The 23,478-nt window shown below is 37.7% G+C and overlaps 1 protein-coding gene across 23 annotated transcripts in view; it reads right to left on the bottom strand.

Annotated features, from left to right (window-relative positions):
* Window positions 1-23,478, bottom strand: part of LOC138811691 (RNA binding protein fox-1 homolog 2) — a 245,889-nt gene that overhangs the window by 13,546 nt on the left and 208,865 nt on the right. For 9 of the 23 annotated variants that reach the window (XM_069999398.1, XM_069999397.1, XM_069999401.1 and 6 more), the window contains 6 exons: window positions 17,267-17,359; window positions 14,526-14,586; window positions 9,704-9,757; window positions 9,495-9,589; window positions 7,677-7,819; window positions 4,033-4,072 (listed from right to left, as the gene is read on the bottom strand). In XM_069999398.1, coding sequence (XP_069855499.1) covers window positions 4,033-4,072; window positions 7,677-7,819; window positions 9,495-9,589; window positions 9,704-9,757; window positions 14,526-14,586; window positions 17,267-17,359 — 486 coding nt within the window. Of the gene's footprint in view, window positions 1-1,373; window positions 1,417-4,032; window positions 4,073-6,374; window positions 6,619-7,676; window positions 7,820-9,494; window positions 9,590-9,703; window positions 9,758-14,525; window positions 14,587-17,266; window positions 17,360-23,478 lie in introns of those variants that run through there. The other 14 variants (XM_069999400.1, XM_069999410.1, XM_069999403.1 and 11 more) reach the window with 7 other exon arrangements.

Raw genomic sequence — 23,478 nt, forward strand, 5'->3', positions numbered from 1 at the left:
AGGTGTACTGACTAAAATCATCAGAGCAGAGATCTATTCTAATTAGTAAGGGTTTAATACTAAGCCTTTTGGAATCACCTCATTTGCTCTCTCTTTTCCCTAATTGCCTCTCCACTCCAGCTGAGAACTACCATTCTGGAAGACATCACTGAGTTCTTATATGGTAATGTGGCCATCTTTGAGTAAATGTAAATAACAGATAGGAACACAAAAACTTATCATTACTAATTTTTTGACTGAGAGATCTATCTACTTGGTAAAGTAGTATTTGAATTTTATCTTAATGTGGTATCCTTGACATCACTTCTGTAATGGATATGATTTTTAATGAATCAAACTTTTCACATACTTACTATTCCACATCTCTCCAAATTAGTTCAATTTCAAAATTGAACTGAGTAGCCACACAAAGTAATTAGAGTAAGAAGTTGTTGGCTTTCCCATCTCACACCCATCTATCAGCACACCTCCTTACAGAGAGTGTATTATTCATTATCCAAAGACATTCACTGATCTACTCAGGTGAGAGGAAGAGAGGGTGAGAAAAATACTCCTTTAGTTTTTTGAGTCCCAGCATATTTAGATTTTTTAACTTCAAATTTACCTAGCATAGTATAGTCCAATTATTACTAGTATTTCATTGTAGGGCCTCTTGGGGGACTCAATTTTTTATTTTATTTGTATTTGTGTGTATGTGTGTGTGTGTGAGTGCCCGGGCACACGTGTGCACACATGAGCTGGTCCTAGGGCTTGAATTCAGGGCCTGGGTGCTATCTCTGAGCTTTTTGCTTAAGTCTAGTGCTACTACTTGAGCCACAGCTTTACTTCCAATGTTTTGGTGGCTAATTGGAGATAAGAATCTCATAGATTTTCTGTCCAGGTTGGCTTTGAACTGTAATTCTCATATCTCGGCCACCAGAGGTGAGTCACTGGCACCCGGTGGGACTCAAAATTTTAAGTCCTATTTGGGTGGAATTCTACTTTCTTCCTTTTCACATTTCTTTCACAGTAGTTACAAATGTCCCTTTCTGCTAAAATCTTCAATATGAAAGACAAGTTTAAATGCCATAGGCAAATGTGGTTAACAAATTACGAGAGGCAGCAGTGATGGGACAGTGCATATGACACGTCTGGTGCAGATATGTGGCAGTGGGACAGGAGCACTTAATTTGGAGAAAGTGCTCTTAATGTGTGGGATGTGACAGTGTGCACTGCTGAGGTAGCAGGGCTTAGATCACACGCTCACAAGTCTTGATTGTCCAAAAAAGCCTCTGTTCCCATCTCTAACGTGGAGCTGGAATGGTTAGTATAATTCAATTTTTTCACTGCAATCCACAATCTGATTGATTGGCAGGTCACACTGGCACTCCTACCTGAGGTATTTTAGCGCTAATGATTGGTTCCTGTAAGACTATTCTATAACAGAACACAGGAAGAGCAGTTCAAAAAACACAGCTGTGGAAGGAAAACAATCATACAAAAAGCCCACTATGGGGCCCACCAGCCTTTTCTTTCCTTTGGATGCAAGCATGCTTTTCACAGGATGAAAATTTGGAGCAGTTTGTTGCCCCACTTAGAAGGTAAATTAGGGTGAACTATGCCTTTTCTACTGGGCAAAAGAGAAAGGAAGAAATAGTAGACACATGATCTGTGAGCCACGTACCCCAGCCCTATCCTGGCAGGTCTTTATATTACTCTATGGACACAGTGCTATATCAAATCTTCACAGAGGACAGTGCTATTAAAGAAACAAAGAAAGAAAAGTGGCTATCAGAAGTTAATGCTTAAGAGTAGAACAGGAAAAGGGATCATAAGAAATCCTCCACAATTAACAATTTAATGTACACAAAACCAGCACTTAACTCTTCTGTCTTGTGTCTTCTCTTCAAGCTCTGCTCTCAGTGTACTTTTTATATGAGATAAAGACTTCACTCATTCTGTCTTAATATGTATTTCTAAGGAAGAAAGAACTAAGCATATATTGATAGACTTTTACAGATGGAGAAAGGAACAGAGAAGTAGACATATTCAAGACAAAACTACTGTGAGTTTTTAAGAAGCATCCTTTGCTCTCTCCCATATGGACTAGCTGGTGTAACAGCTACAGTTAGAGTAGGCTTAACTCAACAATTGCCTCAATGAATGCTTGATTTTCACTAGGGGGCTTAGTAATAATATTGCCACTAAGTACTTTAATCAATAAGAGACCAAAATGTTTTTTGACCAGATTACTGAATTACTGTGAATTACTTGTTTGGTTCCATAAGGTTAGTAAATTAAAATAAATCAAGAGTATTTTCTTGACAGGTTCAGAAAAATAACCTCAATAAAATTTTATGTTGTAAAACAGGGAAATGAAAGAGCCATAACAAATACTCAGTTGGTTGACTTAGCAAGGTGAAAATAAGTGGTATTTATCAAGACAAAACTAGGAAAAATGCCTAAATAAGACACTAGAGAAAAAAACAAACAATTTTACAGATAATTCAAATGGAAAAGCCCACTCTACCATACCAGATTTCAAGAAAACAAATAACATAAAGATGAAATTTGTGAGAATATGGAGAATAATACATATGGTAGAATGTACATAAATAAAAATGTGTATTTAAAAATATCATAAATAAAAATGTGTATTTAAAAAATGTGCAATTTGGTGTCAAGAGTAAAACAAATTTCTCCAATCCTCAAATTTAAATGTGAACATGATGGGAAAAAAAGTATCATTACTTGCCGAAAACATTCTGAGGAAAGATGTGGGTTTTAATTAACATACAAAGAGAGATAATGAAATATGCATTAGGTGTATGAATAATTCTGGGAAGTTACAATCTAGGAAGCATGTCTATCAGGTTAGAGTATTGGACCAAATTGTAAGTAGTTGTTAAGGCATATTTTGAAGGCTTTACTACATAGCACAGGTGCAGAGTCATGTGGACCTTGTAGGACAGCATTACCTGAAAACCTCTGAGTACATTCTGGCTCATCAAAAGGTCCTCTCATAGATACTGGGAAGCTAAAGGTAGAGAAAACATATCTAGGCAATGATAATCTATCCCCACAGAATAATTTGTAAGGACTAATTTTTCTTATAGAATTCTTAATGATTTTGGTGACTAGACTATCTTTACATTCAGAAAATGGCCATTTGGAGAGGTCCTAATAAAAGATTTCAAAATTTAAAAAGCTTTTCCTTTTTGCAGTTTGATTACTTTTAAGTAGTATGTAACAAATCAATAATGGATTTTAGCTATAGCAGATGAATGAATAATGGGTTACGGGTGACTGTGGCTGGTGGAATCAACAAATCCTGTAGGATAATTGAATGACTGCAACTCTATGTTGTTAATTACACTGCTTGTTTCTCCCTGCCAGCTCCTGAGGAAAAGAGACTCGTGGGCTCTGGGACCTTTGAGTATGGATAGGTTTTAAATACAGACTAGTGTCCTCTCATTACTACACAATCTCCACTGGCATTAGTTTCTGTGTTTCTTTCATAGCCTATCTTCTCTATTAGTAGGTAAAAATCAGAAAGCACACCTTCACAAAGTTTATTGCTATCTATGTAAATAAAAGGTCTAATGATCTAAACAGGGATATGAAATGAGAACAGAAGCAGAAACGGTAGAACTTGTACACCAAGGCTAAGCTAGTCCTGTTATTTATGTATGCAAATGATACATCAGTAACAGAAGACTTTAAACCTGCTGATCATCTCAAAGATAGATTAAGAGATATACAGTATATCGTGGGCACAGGGAAGGGAAAAGAATATGTCCAGTAGACTGACCCTCGCAATGATCAGGAAACCCAAAGGCTTAGTTTTTGCACCCAGGGGCAAGCGCAGTGGCAGAGAAGCATGCTTGCATTCTTAAATATATGAATATATATATATATCCACAAGGAAAAAGGAAATAAAAATCAAATAAATTATATTTAAAAAACAAACAAACAAAAAAACCAAAGAAACAGAAAAAAAAAGGCTGGCTTGTCAGGGGATGGGGTCGAGAAGTCCCCGGCGTGTGTACTTACATAGAGGTCAGCACCGTAAAATCCGTCCTGGTAAACCACACTGCAGAAAATCCACACAAAAACAAAAACAAAAAACAAAAGAACAGAAACACATTCCGGTTATTGAGGACGGCAGCATGCACATGCGCTCTACACAGGCAGGTGATGTATGAATATGGAACCTGGGCGTGGGGCCATGGCGAGTCGGTGAGCAAATGTGTGAGTGCACACGTGTGTTACAGAGCTCCAGGACATGCTAGAAGAGCTAAGGGTGTGCAAAACAGGACCAACCACCTGGCTGTCTAGAAACTTTAGAAAGACTAAAATAATCAACAGCACTCTTAGGAGGGCCTACAGTTATCCAAAACCTACTGGTTTGTTAAGATCAACATTTTTATCTGGAGTATTTTTAAAGTTAAGTTTTCCCTAGGAGGAAGTTTTTCTTTAAAGAGCTTACAAAGGGCAGAGGTGGAGAGGGGTTTAACATGAAAAAAAAAAAAAAAAAAAAGAATCTCCCCCATCCCCTGTTCCCTGTCAAAAGAAATTCTTTTAGGGCAGGGTCTATATGTAAAGAGTGTTTCAAAATTATGTTTAGTATTTTGTTTTCCATCTCATGGTGAAGTGCAATATTTTTCTGATATCCATACATCACCTGCTTTTTACCCTGCACATTAGACATGCGATAAGATTTGGCTGATCACACAAGCATGCAAAGTATTATTATTCAGCATTTTTAAGAACCAATGCAACACCTGGGGAAAACAAGTCAATCAATTCTGACCAAAGTAAACAGAGAAATGTAATTAAACAAAACAAAACAAAAAACCAAAACAACCAAAAATACCCACAATGCATTGCTTTCACAAGCAGAGATAATGAGCTAAAGGTTAAGGTGATTGGTCCAAGGTCCAAGAATTGAAAGGTGCAGTGGGGATCCCAGATAGTAACAATATAATCCAGAGTGGGAAGGAGTATTGGAAGATTTTAAGGGTTCTTTTTTGAAATGAGAGTATTTGTGGAATTCTCACAACTAATAGCTGAAGCTCTGGGCATGATCAAGGATCATCCCATATTATTTAAAAGAATAAAACTGAGAAGGCAGCTATTTAGAAATACAAGTGTTTACTTCCTGCTTAGACAATGAATTTGTATCAGTCAATACCTTGTCTTTTCTTCTCCTTAAATCCAGAGCAACACTATACACTGTTAGTTTTAAAATATAGATTCCCAACCTTTTAAGCTATTTTGTATATACAGATTTCCCCCAAAGTCTTATTTTTGAGATCAAAAGAATGAAACAGTAGTACAGCTAAAGGATAAAAATTTTCTTCTTCATGTTTATTAGGTAAAGATTTGGCTGTTTTATATTAGCTGATGTGTTTATTTTTTATTCAATGAAACAAGGTTAAGGTTTCACCACTACTTTTTCTTTTATATACAAAAAGAACTACCAAGTAAGGTCACCAAATCATATATTTAACTTGAATACAACATAACTTGCAGTATCTCAAATATGCTATGCCTTTGTACTATGTAACAGACAAATAAAACTTGTCTTTGATGTTTGTTAGCTAAGTCTTATCAGTTACAGTCTGATATTAGAAAGTAATCTGCCTTCCACTGTGCTAATAAAAAAGATATGTATAATGAGAAGGCTGATAAAATGGAAGGCACTGAGACCAGGTGGTAACAAATTAATCCTTGGCAGTTTCAGTAAGAGGAAATATGCAGAGATTTAAAAATTTTTTCCATAGAGAGGTGCTCACATCAAGAACGAATTCAATTTTGCCTTGAGTCAAGTCACTTAATGGGAATATTCACCTAAATGCTAGAAGAATTCCAATATTCCCTATATTAAATGCTGTAAGGAGACTAGAATACAATAATGATGGGGTTAGTTTACTAGGCTGAAAGCAATTTTAGGCCATTCCCCATAAAATACTGGACTTATTCCTTGCCATCTTCCATGTAAACAGGTGGTTTAGTTTTAAAAAAGAAAATATGAGAAATTAGTGTTCAATATAAAGCAAAGAAACTGATGTGATTAAATACCATATCTGACATTGGTAGAGAATTGACTCAAATTTGGCCAATATACTAAAATGACCTATGCCAAACAGGAATGAATTCAACCACTTTATGAAGTAACTAATGAAGGTTCAAAATAAGGAGAGTAACATGTGTCTCTGAACAGTCTCTCTGCAAATGTGACAGTAAACACTCTTAGATTGAAATGGAAGATGCTTTCTGAGCAGTTTTCCTAACATGTAGAACTTTCAGAAGGTTCATCTTTGTATCATACTCAAATATTTCTTGATAAAACACTGTGCCTTTGTTCACTTCTTTAAAGAGATGTCAGAGGTTGAAGGTCAAAGGTCAAGTTGAGAGAAAAAAGATAAAATTAAAAAGTAAGTCATGGTAGAAGATGGAGATGATGGAATGCATGGAATTTAAATATCTATATATTGCAAATGAAAGTTATTTTCTGAAGCAGTTCCCTTCCAGGGTCTATTTGAGTCTGCCCACTTCAGCATGCATACTTGCCTTGTCTAAAAAAATGCTTTTATTCTGTGGCATGGAGGACTCCTAATCGTATGTCCGTTTGGTCTATGAATGAATGAATGGTAAATTAGTACACCTCTGGGTGAAGCCAATTTTGTTGTCACAAAAGGACTTATGAAAGAGGCTGTTTCCCTTTATAATTTGACTAAGTAGCAGCTAATAAGCTTTTCTGCCACTATTTATATTGCTCCAAAAGATTATAGGAAAACAAAACGAAATCTGTCATAGGCAGAGAAAAGATGAAGAAGAGAAATGTCACATCTTTGAAGAGAAAAAGACCTTGGTATAACTAACTTATAAAAGTCTACTTTTTATAAAAATACACATTTTAGAGTGACCTGGAGAAACAACTAAAAACAAATCTGCCATCTTCCCTCCTTCTCCCCATTTGATAACAAAGGATTTATTTGTTGCTATGGAATCATTCCACTGCATGAGACATCCTCCACACAAAATCAAAAGGTGAAGGATGCTCAGCTGTATCAGCTGTTTACCAGACTCAGTCATCAACTGCAGCTTAATTCCTCCTACTTCTCCTTTACTCCCTTGATTCAATTGGACTTGGTTCATCTTTGAATTAACCTCTTTTAACCTGTTTCCTACAAAGAAAGCAAATCCATTGTGGGTAACTGGCTCTGCTGCTCACCACCCAGGCAGTGAATACATGGGAAGGCACATATGCCAGCCTCTGCCCCAGCACAGGGTGGTGGGAGGGGGAACACAGCAGATGCAGTCTGGTACTACAATCTCCAGCTCCTTTCTTGGTTCTCTGCAGTAGTGTTAATCCACATCCGTGCACTGCTGAGTGAACCATGCCAACACACTGCTAGTAAACACAGGACGGTCTGGCTACTGTCTTAAGCGCTCACCATGAACGTTTAAGGTAGCCAAACAAAGGTTTAGGTAATGAATTGACATTTGGTTACATTCTGATGATGGTGTATTTTAGTTCTTTCTTGCCATCTATTCCATGAATTTGAACATATTCATTATTCATTTTTGTGGCACGGCAATGTCCCAGAAGTTATGAAAAGACCATGGCATTCTGTTTTAGTCCAGTTGCTTACTGTAGAAACACAGTGATTTTGGCATCTAACACTTACCCTGGATAGGCGGGGATGGCTGTTGGAGGTACCGCTCGGACTGCACCATATACTGTCCGCCCTCTGCCCCTCAGATGGGCTCCTCTGAAAGCGGCTGCCGTGGTGGCTGCAGTTGGGTAAGGGAAGCCAGGAACTAAAGGGAGACCCAAAATATGACAGAAATTTCAATCTACATTCTACAGCAGGTATACACTCACAGCTTATGAAATAATTATGGAAAAGATGGAAATCTTTCCTAAATATACAGCATACATACACTTCCTAATCTGGGCCTCAGAGTCACAAAGAAATGGAAAGAGATCCAACATGAGCAAGTGACCCATTTCATGCCTCATTCATCACAAATCTTCAATGAGTTTACTGTTTCCTTCCCAATTTTGCCATTTCAATGTAAGTTGATAAGAAATGAGTAAGAAGCTCTGAAACTACTGCCATGGTAAGATTTAAGGCTTTTAATTTCTGTGACAGTTTAATTCAAATAGATATAAGCTCTTTCACTAGCCAATTATTAATCTTGCTTCCAAACATTATTATATGAATATAATTATTCCTTAAAATAATGCTCTTCTTGTATTTTACAAGGTGTGCCAATTTCCAAGGCACATAATAGGGTTTAGACATTCTGTTCATTTGTTAATGCCATCCCTTTTCTAAAATATTTTAATCTGAAATCTAAGTTGAGAGGTAAAGCATTCCTTCCTAATAACTTGTGTCCTTTAAGAGGTGGACATTTTCTAAGAGCCTATTTCAAAGGGTGCCTTGTTTTAGAAAGCACTCAGAGACATTGATTCCACATCCACTGACTTGTTTAGGTATGCCTTCTTCTGTAGTAAAAAGGTTCAGGTCAAAGTGACCTTAGAGACAGTAAGAGAGCTGCAAAAAAATCAAGAAAATGGGTGGTGGTGCTTTGATGGGATACACCACTGGGAGGAAATAAGTAATACACTTTTCATAGGCTCATGTCTTTTAATTTCCTTAGTAGCAAGTACAAGAATATTCTTCATACTCTTTTTTCCTTCTTTTTGTTCTGGTTCTTGGGCTTGAACTCATTACCACTGGAGTCAGGCCACACTTTTCCTTTTCCAACTATTTTTGTTTTGTGCCAATCTTAATATTTGGTTAGGAAGATCCCAGAGGAGTATTTATCACTCCTCTTAAGAGTATATCTTGGCCAGGTGCTGGTGGCTCACGCCTATAATCCTAGCTACTCAGGAGGCTGAGATCTGAGGATCTCGGTTCAAAGTCAGCCCGAGCAGGAAAGAATGTGAGACTCCTATCTCCAATAAACCACTAGAAAACTGGAAGTGGCACTGTGGCTCAAGTGGTAGAGCGCTCGCCTTGAGCTGAAGAGCTTAGGGACAGGCCCAGCATGACCAACAAAAAAAAAAGAAAGAAAAGAAAAGAAAAGAAAAAGAATATATCTTTAGGCTGGGTGCCCATGGCTCACACACTTGTAATCTTTGTAATTCTAGCTACTCAGGAGGTTGAGATCTGTGGATCAAGGTTTGACTTATTCCAGGCAGGAAAGTCTGTGAGATCTTATCTCCAACTAACCATCAAAAAGCTAGAAGTGGAGTTATGGTTCAAGAGGTAGAGCATTAGCCTTGAGCAACAAGAAGTTCAGGGACAGTATTCAGGCCCCAAGTTCAAGCCCCAGGAACATGAACAGGAACACACGAAACACACACACACACAGACACAGAGTATATCCTTGCCAGTTATATATTATTCTAGGAACAGAAAAACCCCAGCCAATTAGCATAACACTGTTTTTAGACACAAGAGTTAAAGCCCATGCCAGGTCAACATAGGCTACTTACTGATTAAAGGAATGTAGGTGTTGATACCCCCTCTTCCTGATAGGGGCACAGCCGCTTCATTGCCAAGAGACACATCTGCTTGAAAGCTGGATGCTGGGGACATTAAAAAAGATTTAAAAATTCAGAAAGATGATCAAGGAATAGCCAAATGAAAATCCACAGATGCTGTTATAGTTAAACAGCACAAATGGAAAATGTAAATACTACCTGCATATAACTCAGGGCCATATACAGCTCCAACTACTGGACTTAATTTCCAACCTAGAACAGAAAAGAAGGCAGTGAACTTGAAAGACTACAGAAGAAAAGTGATCAGTGCACATGAAGAAGGCTTCACACATCTGGGCTGTCAACTCCTTTAGAATGCCAGTTTGAAGTAAGACATGAGAGGGCAATCACCTAAGCATAGTTGGAGGGATAATGAGGTAGGCATGGGTACATGTGAAAAAAAAAGGAGAGAATGGGAAGGAAGGAGGAAGATGGAGAGTGAATGAGAGGAGGAAGCAACAGAAATAAACCCTAGGGCTTTGTGGAGGTTCTCTTATGGCCCTACCCAAATGATTACTCTGAGTTTTGAACAGAAAAGAAGGCAGAATGTGTCATCTAGTAGGTACCACATGACACTTCAAGTTCTTACACATCATTTTACTATTGCTTACTACTGCTGTTGTTTCATAAAAGTATCCTTTGACTGAATTAAAATTTGATCTGGACCTTTGACTCCAGGTTCAATTATACCATGGCAAGTTTTCTGAGTAAAGTGAAAATCCCTTCCCATGGTACTTCACTGGGGTTCACTGTGTAAAAAAGGGAAGATATAATTCAAGGCATATCCTCAACTTCAGTGTGTGGTTATTAAGTAATATGTGTGTGTGCATGTGCACATGCATACCAATACTGGGGCTTGAATTTAGGGCCGCTGCTTTTTCCTTTAAGGTTGGTGTTCTACCAGTTGAGCCTTATCGCTACCTCTGGATTTTTTGCTGCTTAACTGGAGATCAGTTTCTTAGATTTGGCTGCCAAACCTGGATCCTCAGATCTCAGCCTCTTGAGTAGTTAAGATTATAGAGGTGAAATATTGGAAGTGGAGCTGTGGCTCAAGCGGTAGAGCCCTTGCCTTGAGCTGAAGAGCTGAGGGATAGCCCAAGCCCAGAGTTCAAGCTCCACGACCGACCAAAAAAAAAAAGAAGAGGTCTACAGGTGAAATACTGTCACCTGAGGTTTTTTTTTTTTTTTTTTTTTTTTTTTAAATAATGGACTTATTTAAATTAAACAATTTAAATTAGGTAAAGGGCTGATGTCAAAAATTTGCTTCTAGACTTTGCTATTCTGAAAATAGGATGGAAAAAAGAAAAAGCTAACTCTATTAAAATTCCCAGATTTTATTTAACTAATTTTTTGGACAGGCTCTACTACTGCACAGGCTGGCCCATACTTCGAATCTTCTTGACTTCGCCTCCCAAGTGCTAGTATTAGAGGTATGCTATTTCAATCTCCCTTCTTTCACATGAATTTGCTTGTTATGTACTTATTTTACATGAAATTTTGACAAAATCTGGGTTCAAATCATATTTGAATTGCAAAAGCATGGCTGTTTTGCAAGTCAAATATCTAAGTTACACAGATAACAAGTGATTCCAACAATATGAGAACACTGGTTAAGAATTCACCAGAAAGCTCACAGCATACAAAATCTTTTCTTCAGCCATTAATGGAGCAGATGCAGCAGTTCTTGTTTTCTTGACTATCAGGCTTGAATATTAATGTAGAGAAAACTCAAAATAGTCTTCCTGCCTTACCAATGGTACTATTACATCCTAAGCATTCCCTTTAAATTCTTTTTTTTTTTGGGGGGGGAGGAGTCAGTTATGGAGCCTAGGCATGGTCCCTGAGCCTCTCTGTGTTCAATGCTAGTGCTCTACCACTTGAGCCACAGCTCCACTTCCAGTTTTTGAGTGGCTAATTGGTCTCACAGGGACTTTTCTGTCAGGCTGGCTTTGAACTGTGATCCTTAGATCTCAGCCTCCTGAGTAGCTGGGTTACAGGTGTGAGTCGCTGGCACCAGGCTCCCTTTAAATTCTTACAAAAAATGTTAATAACACTTTGCATGTGGTTAGTTCTGTACAATTTATAATGGATTATCCCAGATGCCACTGACTTTCACAATACCCAAACAGGGTGAGAAGTACTATATTTGCAGCTTTCAGTAAATACTACAGTTCTCTGGGTCTTATTTGCTCAGTAATAAGGTGAGAGGTTTGGGTTTTAAAGGTTACTAAAAAGCATTCTGGTGCTAAAATTCTGCTGTTGCTAATTTATAGTTAAGCAAATAGAATCAGACAAATAAAGAAATTGGTACAGTCATAGAACCAGATATAAATTAAATCCAGAGAAAATTTCTGCCTTCTGAAAAGTAATCAAGGGCTTCTTCTGGATCCAAAGGAAAGGTAGGGTGTGTGTGTGTGTGTGTGTGTGTGTGTGTGTGTGTGTGTGTGTGTGTGTGTGTGTGTGTGTGTGTGTGTGTGTGTGTGTGTGTGTGTGTGTGTGTGTGTGTGTGTGTGTGTGTGTGTGTGTGTGTGTGTGTGTGTGTGTGTGTGTGTGTGTGTGTGTGTGTGTGTGTGTGTGTGTGTGTGTGTGTGTGTGTGTGTGTGTGTGTGTGTGTGTGTGTCAGAAATTCAGACAGAGAAAGAGAGAGATAGAGACAGAAACAGAGACAAAGAGGGATGAATTAAGGAATGTATTAAGGTATTAATACATTAAGGAATGTATTAAGGCACTCTACTACTCAAGCCATGTCTCTTTGGTTTTGGTTGACTTTTTGAACAAGGTCTCATTTTTTTTTTTTTTGCCTGAGCTAGCCTGGACCACAATTCTATTTATGCTTCCACTTATAGCTGGGATGGTAGGCATGGGCCACTATGCCCCATGTTTTTATTGATTGAGATGGAGTCTCTCAAGCTTTTTGCACAGGCTGGCCTTGAACCATCATTCTCCCACTCTTAGCCTCTCAAGTAGCTAGAACTACAGGAGTAAGCCATACTATCTAGCTTATATTGTGCTTTTATCAAAACTATGAAATATGTATATAGTAAAAAAAAAAAGAACTTACTATAAAAATAAAAACCCTGCAAGAAACTTTTGTTAATAGCAGTAAAAATGAGAAACGTGAGGGAGGCAGTGATTACCAGGATTATACCATTGATAATATGCTGATACATTTTTATCATCAGTCTAAAAAGCTAGTAGTTAGGCAACAGTGGTTCATGCTTCTAATTCTAACTATCAGGAAGCTTGCCTTTCAAAGCCAGACTAGGCAGAAAAGTCCATGAGACTCTTATCTCTAATTAGCCATCAAAAAGTTGGAAATGGAAGTGTGGCTCAAGTGGTAGAGAGTACACCTTGGGTGGAAAACTAAGGGACAAGGCTGGGAATGTGGCTTAGTGGTACAGTCCTTGCCTTGCATGCATGAAGCTCTGGGTTCGATTCCTCAGTACCACATCAACAGAAAAAGACAGAAGTGGCGCTATGGCTCAAGTGATAGAGTGCTAGCCTTTAGCAAAAGACGCTCAGGGACAGTGCCCAGGCCCTGAGTTCAAGCCACAGGACTGACAACAAACAAACCAACAAAAAGCTAAGGGACAGTGGCCAGGCCTGAGTTTAAGTTGCAGTACTAGTGTGTGAGTGTTTTCTCTCTCCTCTCTCTTCTCTCCTCTCTCTCTTCCCCTCATCTCTCTCTCTCTTTCTCTCTCTCTCTCTCCCACATGCACATAACATTCCTACTTAATAAAGTAGTAAAGACTGAACACTAATACCTCTTTACCTGATTTAAGATTTTACTAGCACACAAGACCACACTGTAGACCAGTAGGTTCAGACTTTTGCAGACAGAGTGACTTAGCATGAGATAGAGTGACTGCTTAGCATGCATGGGGCTCTAGGCTCAATTCCCAGTAAAACAAAGGGAGGATGAATGGATGGAAGGATGAAGGTAAAGGAGGGGACAGTGGGCTAAAGATCTCAGCTCTTGGCTTCTTTGGTTTCTAATTTTTTTCATCCCCAATTTGCAAAACTACTGTGTACTATAGGTTAAAGTTATATTTCTATCTCATTTAGAGAAGAACATAAATTCAAATTACATTTGACAGATGATCAGTAATTCTACTTATGTTAGAGGAAATTATTCCTAGAAATTTCCCTTCTCAATGAAAACCATTTATACATCTTACTCTATAACTTACAATCATAGAATGGAACACTGTATACTACCTGTAGCTGTTATTCTTAGGCCTTAAGGAAAAGCAAGAGATCCTTCTAATGTCTTCCACTTGTGCTCATTTGAGGAGGGATCAATAGGAAAAGCAGACTTAGTGGCCTTTCAGGGGTTTTAGGAACAATTGCAACATGTTACAAAGGAGCTCCACCAGCTGAAAAAGAAGGTACTCCAGGGCACCTAATTTGTTTTTTGTTTTTTTTTGTTTTTTTGGGTCCGGTTGTGGGGCCTGAACTCTGGGCCTGGGCGCTGTCCCTCAGCTCTTCAGCTCAAGGCTAGCGCTCTACCACTTGAGCCACAGCACCACTTCCGGCTTTTTTCTTTTTGCTTATGTGGTGCTGAGGAATCGAACCCAGGGCCTCATGCTTGCAAGGCAAGCACTCTACTCCTGAGACACCTTCCCAGCCCCAAACATTTTTTTTGTCGGTCATGGGGCTTGAACTCAGGGCCTGGGCACTGTCCCTGAGCTTTTGTGCTCAAGGCTAGTGCTCTAACACTTTGAACCACAGCCCCACTCCTAATTTAGTTTAATAAGCAACCTTGAATGGGATGCTTGTGCCATGTAGAAAGTAGAAGTTACCAAGAAGAAAACACTTCAGTAACTAAAAAGATTGGCTTAAAATTCTAAAGAAAAAGTTTATAGGTAAAGAGAACACTTCCATGTAAATTAAATAAACAGATTCTATGAAGTCTATGAAAAATCCCTATGTTTATATGAGTATAAGTGACATCCTCTGAAGATGATTTGTAATTTCTTACCATTTGCATATGGTGTGACCATCTTCTTATTGGTCATTACACGTGCTGTAGCATTATTAACCTAAAAATAACATGTAGAAAAAGGGACAGGGAGGAAATAGATTACATTAGCAAATATGAATTTGCTCATTTAGTAACACAGTACTTAATTTAAAACGTAAGTTGCTGGTAGCATTGATTTAGATAATATAGCAATACAAAATATTTATGTAATAATTTAAGTGCTTGTTAAATGAGGCTAACAAGAGTAAAATGAAGTTTCTTGGTTTCCAAGTGGAAAGCTATGACTATTTTATCATTCAATATTCCAAAGGAAAAATACATCTTTTTATAGGAGTCTCTGTGTTAAGGAAAATACAGAAACAAAATAAAGAGGAAACAACTATATTTGCAAATTAAATTTTAAGTTCATTAGTAAAACAGGCTTGCCCCTGGGTTATAAAGTAGGTTTAAAGAAAAATAATGAAGTAAGTTTCAACTGTCCTATGTTCTGCATTGTAGACATTTCTTTAAAATTTAATGAGATTAGAAAATGTAGGAACTTCATTCCCATATATCAACAGTACTTAGGGCTATTCTAAATTTTCTAGACTATGTGGCTTATTCATTTAAGAGTTATAAATCTTCAGAAGGACTTTTGAGTAGGCACTTAAAAAATACGTGAACTATAAGATAACTATTTTGTTTTATGGTTCACTCCATCTTCATCACAAAGTACATATTTGCTTTCTCTAAAGCAGGATGAACAATCTTAAAAACATAGCAGATATGAATGAAGATGAGGAAGCTTTGAAGCCAGAACACTTCAGGCTGCCATTGGGTAAAAGCTCTGGCCAGGAGAGGAAAGCCTCACCATAGACTTAACTATATAATATGTTGACAGGTCATAAGAAATGTGTACTTTAAAAAGCGTTATTTTGCATTGTGTAATATACATTGTGCCAGATTTTTGTTATGAAGGCCAATTTCAGACAGAAATAGAATTTAAAAAATCTTCATGTGTTATTTAAAATTTGTACAGTGATCACCCTTCCCATGTGAGGACAATTTGAAACTCCATTTGCTCTAGTTTGACCTCCAAAAATATAAACATTTCACATTTACAAAGAATGAATGGGAGACAGCAGTGATGAGACTGAGATGGCATGCAGTTCACACACACACACACACACAACAGAAGAAAGGAAAAACAATCAGTTTTGGAAAGAAGGGAGAAAGGAAATAGCGAGATTAGAATAGAGCAAGAGCTTGAACCAATTGCTAGCGCAGAATGCAACCAAGCAATTAAAAGGAAAAATAGCCAGAACCAATCAGAAACCACCAGTCAGCGAGAGACCAATAGCGGAGTGAAACAGAAGGGAAGGGAAGCTAGAATAGGGAAAAGGGCAAGAGCAAGAGTTTGAGCAAAAAGAATAATGGGCTAGGGAAAAATAAGAGAATGTGAGGAAGGGTGTTCCAAGCAGGAAAAGAACTATCAGGGTAAAGAAAATCTACCAACAGTGGTTTGGGAAAAAGGGAAAGTGGGAAGGAAATAGGGGCAGGAAGTGCATTAATAAAACCAGCCAAACTGGAGTTCAATAACTCTGAGTAAGATGTGCAAGGGGATAAAAATCACCATGAAGTCAGTAATCAAACAGCTCAGACTGCTACAAAACAATATGTACATCCAAAGTCCAGGCGGCATTACTTAATAGCATTGAAAATAAAAAGGAGGGGGAAGGAAAAGGAAGAAGAACAACAAGTCAAATCACATTTTGTAGTGTTAATGTGAGATGGCAGATGGACTTTTTCTTTCTTAATTGTTTTGTAATTACATTTTAAAAAGCTTCTTCTCTAGTGCTTTGGTTTCACTTACCGCCAATGGGCACCATCGCCAGCTTTGTGTATAGTTACCATGGAAAGAGTGAGTCAAGTGAAGGGCCCTAAATGCTAAACCATTGGAAAGGGGGAAAAAAGCAAAATATGCAAACATCTTACTCAAATGGTGGCTTTTATGTTTAATACTTTTAAAAACTGGAAATGGGGAAAGGAGCCAGTTAACCTTCAGTGCATTGATATAAAGGGCTGGTGAACCCCAGGGGTTCACACGAGCAACCACAGCACACTAGCCAGGCGGCCATCAAACCCTCTTCGTTGAGGATATTAACTGCTAAAATTCTTGTGGTAAATATAAAATCTTCCTGAGTTTTGGTTTATCTTCCCTCCCCACAACCTTTACAATCATCTATTCCATGCTATCATCTATTCCACATACACATGGAGGCGAACTGGCCTCCCAAGAGAAAGAGGGTATTGGCTGGCCACCTGATTCACTACAGAACACAATGTTAGAAGCAAGATAGTTCCAAGACATTTTAAAAGTTAGCTTTCTTTTCTGTTTTTTTTTTTTTCTTTTAGGTCTTATTGTAAGAATTCAGAGTCTTGCAAACTGAAGCAAAGGAAAAAAATCAAGGAAGCAGAAGGATGAACATTTTGGAAGGGGGAAAACGTAAATGGAAAACACATACACACACACACCACTCTCTCTCTCTCTCTCTACTAAAATCCCAAACAACCAAAAACAGGGGAGGTGGACAGAAGCAGTTGTTTTTACATAGTTGAGTGCAAGAAGGTGAAGAACAGAGAGATGCAAACACACACATGTGCGCACACACAAGACAGGGTCCAAAAGTGAAATAAGTGAGGTAATACAAAGAGAAATAAAAATGGAAACCAGAAATTGAATTATTGAAGACATGCACCTCGATTTTACGGCCCTCTACCACGGTGCCGTGTAATTTCTCCCTGGCCCTGTCTGCATCAGCACTATTCTCGAAAGTTACGAACCCGAATCCCTGCATGCAGCGGGAGAAGGGGGGGAAAACATGCACATCGTTATATTGAAATACTGATCTCTGGTATATAGAGAAACATTACAGTATGAAAGTGACATCAGCAACAACTCAGCAATACTCTCAAAGTCACAGTTTTGGTTCATGCATATTTTGTAAAGGGAAATTAAACTCAGTAACAGAATAAAGAACTGTAATGATAACAGTAATTTAACTAACAATAATAACAATAAAATAAAATAAAATATAAAGCATGTGAGGCCAGACCAAAACTAAGGCATTAAGTTACTCGGATCAAACTATTCAACCAAGAATCTACATTTTTCAATTCCTATCTTTCCCAGTTCACAATGTTAGTTAACATCCCCAGTGTAATACTAAATGTATTAAACTCACCAATACTGCAAGCCTGTTACTGTTCACTGACTTCTACAAAAAAAATCTAACATTAACATTAATCATTTGTACAGTGAGATTTTTAAAGGATGTTCCATTATTTTATCCTTACTACTTTGCCTGTTATAATAGTAATAATTTATGAGAGAGAGAAAGAGAAAGAGAGAGAGAGAGAGAGAGAGAGAGAGAGAGAGAGAGTGTGTGTGTGTGTGTGTGTGTGTGTGTGTGTGTGTGTGTGTGTTTTGGTACTGGGGCTTGAATTTAGGGCCTGAGAGCTGTACCCCTTAGTATTTTTGTTGGTATTCTACCACTTAAGCCACACCTCCATTTTCAGCTTTCTTTCTCTTTTTTCTTTGTTGGTTAATTAGAGGTAAGAGTCTTATGAACTTTTCTGCCTGGGTAGATTATACTGTCTCCTGAGTAGCTAGAGAGTCTTGATGTATAATTCTGTAGTTAGCAGGTATGGAAGCAGTGAAGATATTATATTCTAATTTTTCTTTTTTTTTCTTTTCTTTTTTTAAAAAAAATTTTTCTATTGTAAAGATACTATACAGAGGGTTACAGTTACATGAGTGAGGTAATGAGTACACTTCCTCTTGAGCATTGTTACCCCCTCCATTGTTTTCCCCCTACCATCCCCTCCCTCCCTCCCTTCCCCAAGTTTCTTTTTTTTTTTTTGATTGTGATTAAGTGATTACTTAATTTCCGGTAATTCACAGTATTGTGGAATAATGATGCTCGTTTAAAGTCACAAGTTCATTCTAACTTTCCTGGAGCAAACTGTCTATCACAGTCTGTAATATATAACGGTGCTCACATATTATATACCATATATGTGATCAGCAGCATGGGGATATTTGGTAGTGGTTCAACCAGATGAGTGGGAGTTCTTTGTTTCTTAAGTCCTGTTAGTTTTGTCATATCACCTAACATTTTGGATTTATCATCCACTTATCAGGGTTTTCTTTTCTTTTTTTGTTTGGTGCCAGTCCTTGGGCTTGAAGTCAGGGCCTGGACACTGTCCCTGAGCTTTTTTTGATCAAGTCTGGCACTCTACTACCACTTGAGTTACAGCTCCACTTCTTTTGGTGGTTAACTAGAGATAAGAGTCTCATGGACTTTCCTGTCTGAGCTGGCTTCAAAATGGCAATCCTTAGATCTCATCCTTCTGGGTAGCTGGGTTTATAAGTGTAAGCCACTGGTGCCTGACATAATTTCTCTTCAATGATAATTTTAAATGGTCAGATTTGCACATTAGAGCAAGAATATGTTAATACTGAATTTCAGAAAACTGCTAACACAAATTTACAAACATTCTAATCTGGATTATTATTATTATTAGTGATTTTCCACATAAGGAGAAAAAGGCAATGGGAATGAGATCTACATTAGTGACACTAGCCATACATGAATCAATAAAAAATACCAGAAATAATAGAGCTGCTATATTGAGTTGGGATTCATTTCATTTTTCCATTTCATTTGTTTAGTAGCTACTACCCAAATAGAATGGAGCTCATTATGTAGACAAATGAGGAGATCAGGGAGTTAACCTGCTCCCCTGTTCACATCATTACCTTACCTCCTTTAACATGAGCAGGATCTCATAAAACTTCATTCTTCATCTTCAACAACTACAGGTTGATAAGAAATTTCCCAAGCTGTTTACATTTGCAGAGTAGCAAATACATGGGATTTTCTGGAAAGTCATCTCCTAACAGCTTCATTGTCCCTTCCTCGCTAGCATGTTTTTGTTTTTGTTTTTTTTAACTTTTCTACTGTAGGATAACTTAAAACCATTTATTTGTTTGTTTGTATATTTTCCAGTCCTGGGGTTTGAACTCAGGCACTGTCTCTGAGCTCTTTGTGCTCAAGGCTAGCACTCTACCACTTAAGTCACAGTGCCATTTCTGACTTTTTCTGAGTAGTTTATTGGAGATTAGAGTCTTCACAGACTTTCTTGTCCAGGCTGGCTTCGAACTGTGATCCTCAGATCTCAGCCTCCTGAGTAGCTAGGATTACAGGTGTGAGCTACCAGAACCTGGCTAAAACCCTTTAACTGAGGTTTTGGTCTTGTTGCTTAACAACATGAGTAACCACTGAGATGATACTATTTACCATCTCAATTTGTTGCTCAACATTTGCTAGGAATACTCCACCATTATGTAATAACTGATTACTCGGCACTCTACACAATGTGCATCATTACAAATACCCTAGGATGCAAACACTGAGGTGACAAAAAAACTTACATGCATGATGTTTATTGTGGAATACTATGGTAATTTTAGCTAATAGTTTCCTAAAGAATGGCATACATTTCTTGAAAATGTCAACAGGACATATTTTGGGAAATACATTTTGATATTAAAATGTTACACCCATTTTGATACCTCAGAGTACACAAGGGCAAATAAATAATTAAGGACACTACTTGTTATTTACATTTACATCTGCTGAAGACAAGAAACCAGTTTTCTAACCCTAGAGAACCCTCCAGTGTGGTAATTAAGCCTTTTATAAAGCACTATATAAACCATATTTCAATTGATTCTCATAGTAATAAATGAGTTGATTTGGGTTAGTAAGTTATAAATCAGGTGAGTTACTAATAAAGTTATTAGTGGATGTGGAGACTTTCATTTTAACACTGTATCTGGCTACAGATATCTACATGTCTACTTACAAACCATATATACTTCTGTTTCTAATCACAACCATGGGGTTGCAAGGGCAGATTTTTTGGGTTTATTCTGAGGTAGATAAAGGGAGTCAAATGCAGTAAAGTACCCAAGGTTATAAATAATGGTGAAAAAAATTAAGCTTTGCCAACCTGACTGCAGATTTTATTTACAAAACGTCTTTAGTCAGAAAATCCTTCTCCCATTCCTTCCAAATCTAATTGTACAATGTCTTGAGTAGCCTCCCCTTTTGGAAGGTATTTATAGAACCTGAGTGACACAATAGGTATACCAAAAGAATGCAGGTATATAACAGCACTGACAGGTTTTAGTCAGCAAGTAACAAAGTTTAATGTAATGCTTATTGGAGATTTTCTCAGTAATGACTTTATTCTGGAACAAAATTATATTTCAACTTCCTAAAAAACGTTTTATAAATAAAGATGCTTATATGCCAAAGGAAGTTCTAATGAAGATACTAAAGACATAAAAACAATCTTTATAAGCATCTTTTCCTAGGGTGACAGAAGAAAGGTCTGCTTTGTGCTATGTGATTCACTAACATAAAACACAGAGGTAAGAGGATTTCTTTCTTTCCTTTGAAGATAAATAGTCCTGTGGTAGGCAGAATTATGTCCCCTGCAGTTGTTCATGTCCTAATCCCTGGAACCAAATAATATGTCACCTTACCCACTAAAAGGCATTTTTCAGATGTGATTAAATGATCTCAAGATAGGGAGATTACCCTGGATAATCCAGGTGGGTCCAATGTAATCCCCAGTGTATTTGTAAGCGAAAAGAAGAAGTGGGAGAGTCTGAATCTGATCGTAGCAGCTTGAGAAAGACTTGATTGGCCATGGCTGGCCTTAGAAACAGAGGGGACTAGAGTCCAGTGAATGTGGGCAGTCTCCACATGCTCAAAATGGCAACAAAACAGGTTATCTCGAGAGTCTACAAGAGCAATCCAACACCTTGATTTCAGCCTACTATGCCCTATTTCAGATTTCTGACTTCCAGAACTATAAAATAATTAACATGTGGTTTTAAGCTGCCACATTTGTAGCAACTTATTCAGAACCATAAGAAATTACTACACATTTCATTTCAGTTCAAAGTGATCACATAGTATTAAATACTAAAACATAATAACTACACTGCACAGTTAAAATCTATAACAAACACATTTTATAGTCTGTAATATATAGATTTAACCTAAATGCTTAAGGAGAGGAAATATCTCAGGCACACAGAGATGAATTTTATCTCAACTGATTAATAAAAGTAGGTAAAAGTTTAAAAAAAAATTTTTTTTTTTGGTCCAGTCATGGGGCCTGAACTCTGGGCCTGGGCGCTGTCCCTCAGCTCTTCAGCTCAAGGCTAGCGCTCTACCACTAGAGCCACAGCACCACTTCCGGCTTTTTTCTTTTTACTTATGTGGTGCTGAGGAACTGAACCCAGGGACTCACGCATGGAAGGCAAGCACTCTACCACTGAGCCACCTTCCCAGCCTGGTTCTTTTTTTTTTTTTTAAGTTTAAAATTTTTAACTAAAAAAGATGTCACGAATTGTTAGTACCAGCACTGACAAATATAATTTAAAATTTTCTATAGGCAAATTAAAATAGTAAAAGGAAATAGGTTAAACTAATTTTAACAATATATTCATTCAACCAAATATATACAATATATTATTTCAATATGGTACCAATATAAAAAACTTGACTAATGAGGTATATATCATTCTTTATGGTACGGCCTTTGAAGGCTTGTGAGCATCTTTCACTTAGGAAGCATCTCACTTTAAACTCCCCATTTCTAATGCTCATGTGGTCACTGTACTGGACAATGTAGGTCTGTACATTCCTATTAAAGTTTGCAGTCCTCAAAGTCTATGTTAATAATTCTATATTCATAGTTGAAACACATCAGTGATACATCTATGATTACCACTCTATCTGCTAACTTTCTTAAGAAGTGAGGAAAGGCTTGTTAGGTTGTGGTTAAAACTTCTATGGGGAACGGCAGCGATCTCACCACCTGTCTGGGTCCCCACTGTCATCAAGGACACAGAGGAGCCGAGTAACGGGTACCTTTTTAGTCTGGCCTCAGGCTGCAATAAGTAACAAGCAATAGGATGAGCATTTTAAACATGTTTTTAAAACTTGTATAATCTTTAAATTTTTCCATCTCAGAAGAATGAGAAAGAAAATTTACCATGTAACTTTTAAGGGAGAAATCAAAAGCAGACGGATCTCCTGGGTATGGCCAGAACACAGGAATTAAAAAAATAAATAAAAGAAAACTAAAACCCCATAAATGGTAACACCAAAGAAAAGAAAACTAAGCCCTTTGGAAATACATGCATTGCTAATTTAGTTTTAAGTATAATGAAAAACATTTCAGTATTTCCTATGTATTTTACTGGAACTACAAAGACCTATTTAGTGCAGCTTCAAGGAAAGTATTTTGAGTACATTTTGAAAGGAATAAGTAACTCCCCTTTTGTGAAATAAAAAGTCATGGTAATGGGCAAAAAAATCACAGCACAGTACTAGCGTTTGAGGTAATTTGAATGTTATGTGTAGGATGTGTGTATATATTATCTCCACTTCTTAATTTAGGTAAGGAAAAACCAAATGAAGACCAAATAAAAGAGGTCAGTAATAAAAAAAGGAGGACATTAAGTCCTTTGTGGAAGACAGTGATTCTACTCTGTAGGCAGGAGCTGGATGAGGTGGAACTCTGGTGACAAAGTGTGTGGATGTGGCAGTGCAACACGGTTCACTTCAGCCTCATAAAAGATGAGAGCTGGGTGCCTATAATCCTATCTACTCTGGAGGCTGAGATCAGAGGATCACAGTTTAGTCTGTGACTCTTATCTCCAATTAATCCCCAAAAAGCCAGAGGTGGAGCTATGGCTCAAACCTGAGCTGGCCTTGAGCAAAAAAGCTCTGGTATAGTGCCCAGGCCCTGAATTCAGGCCCCAGGACCAACACACATACATACATACATACACACACACACTCACACACACACAAAAGATGTG

Source organism: Dipodomys merriami, unplaced genomic scaffold (genome assembly GCF_024711535.1).
Source record: "Dipodomys merriami isolate MVZ:Mamm:240054 unplaced genomic scaffold, mDipMer1.0.p SCAF_55, whole genome shotgun sequence".
Lineage (NCBI taxonomy): Eukaryota > Metazoa > Chordata > Mammalia > Rodentia > Heteromyidae > Dipodomys > Dipodomys merriami.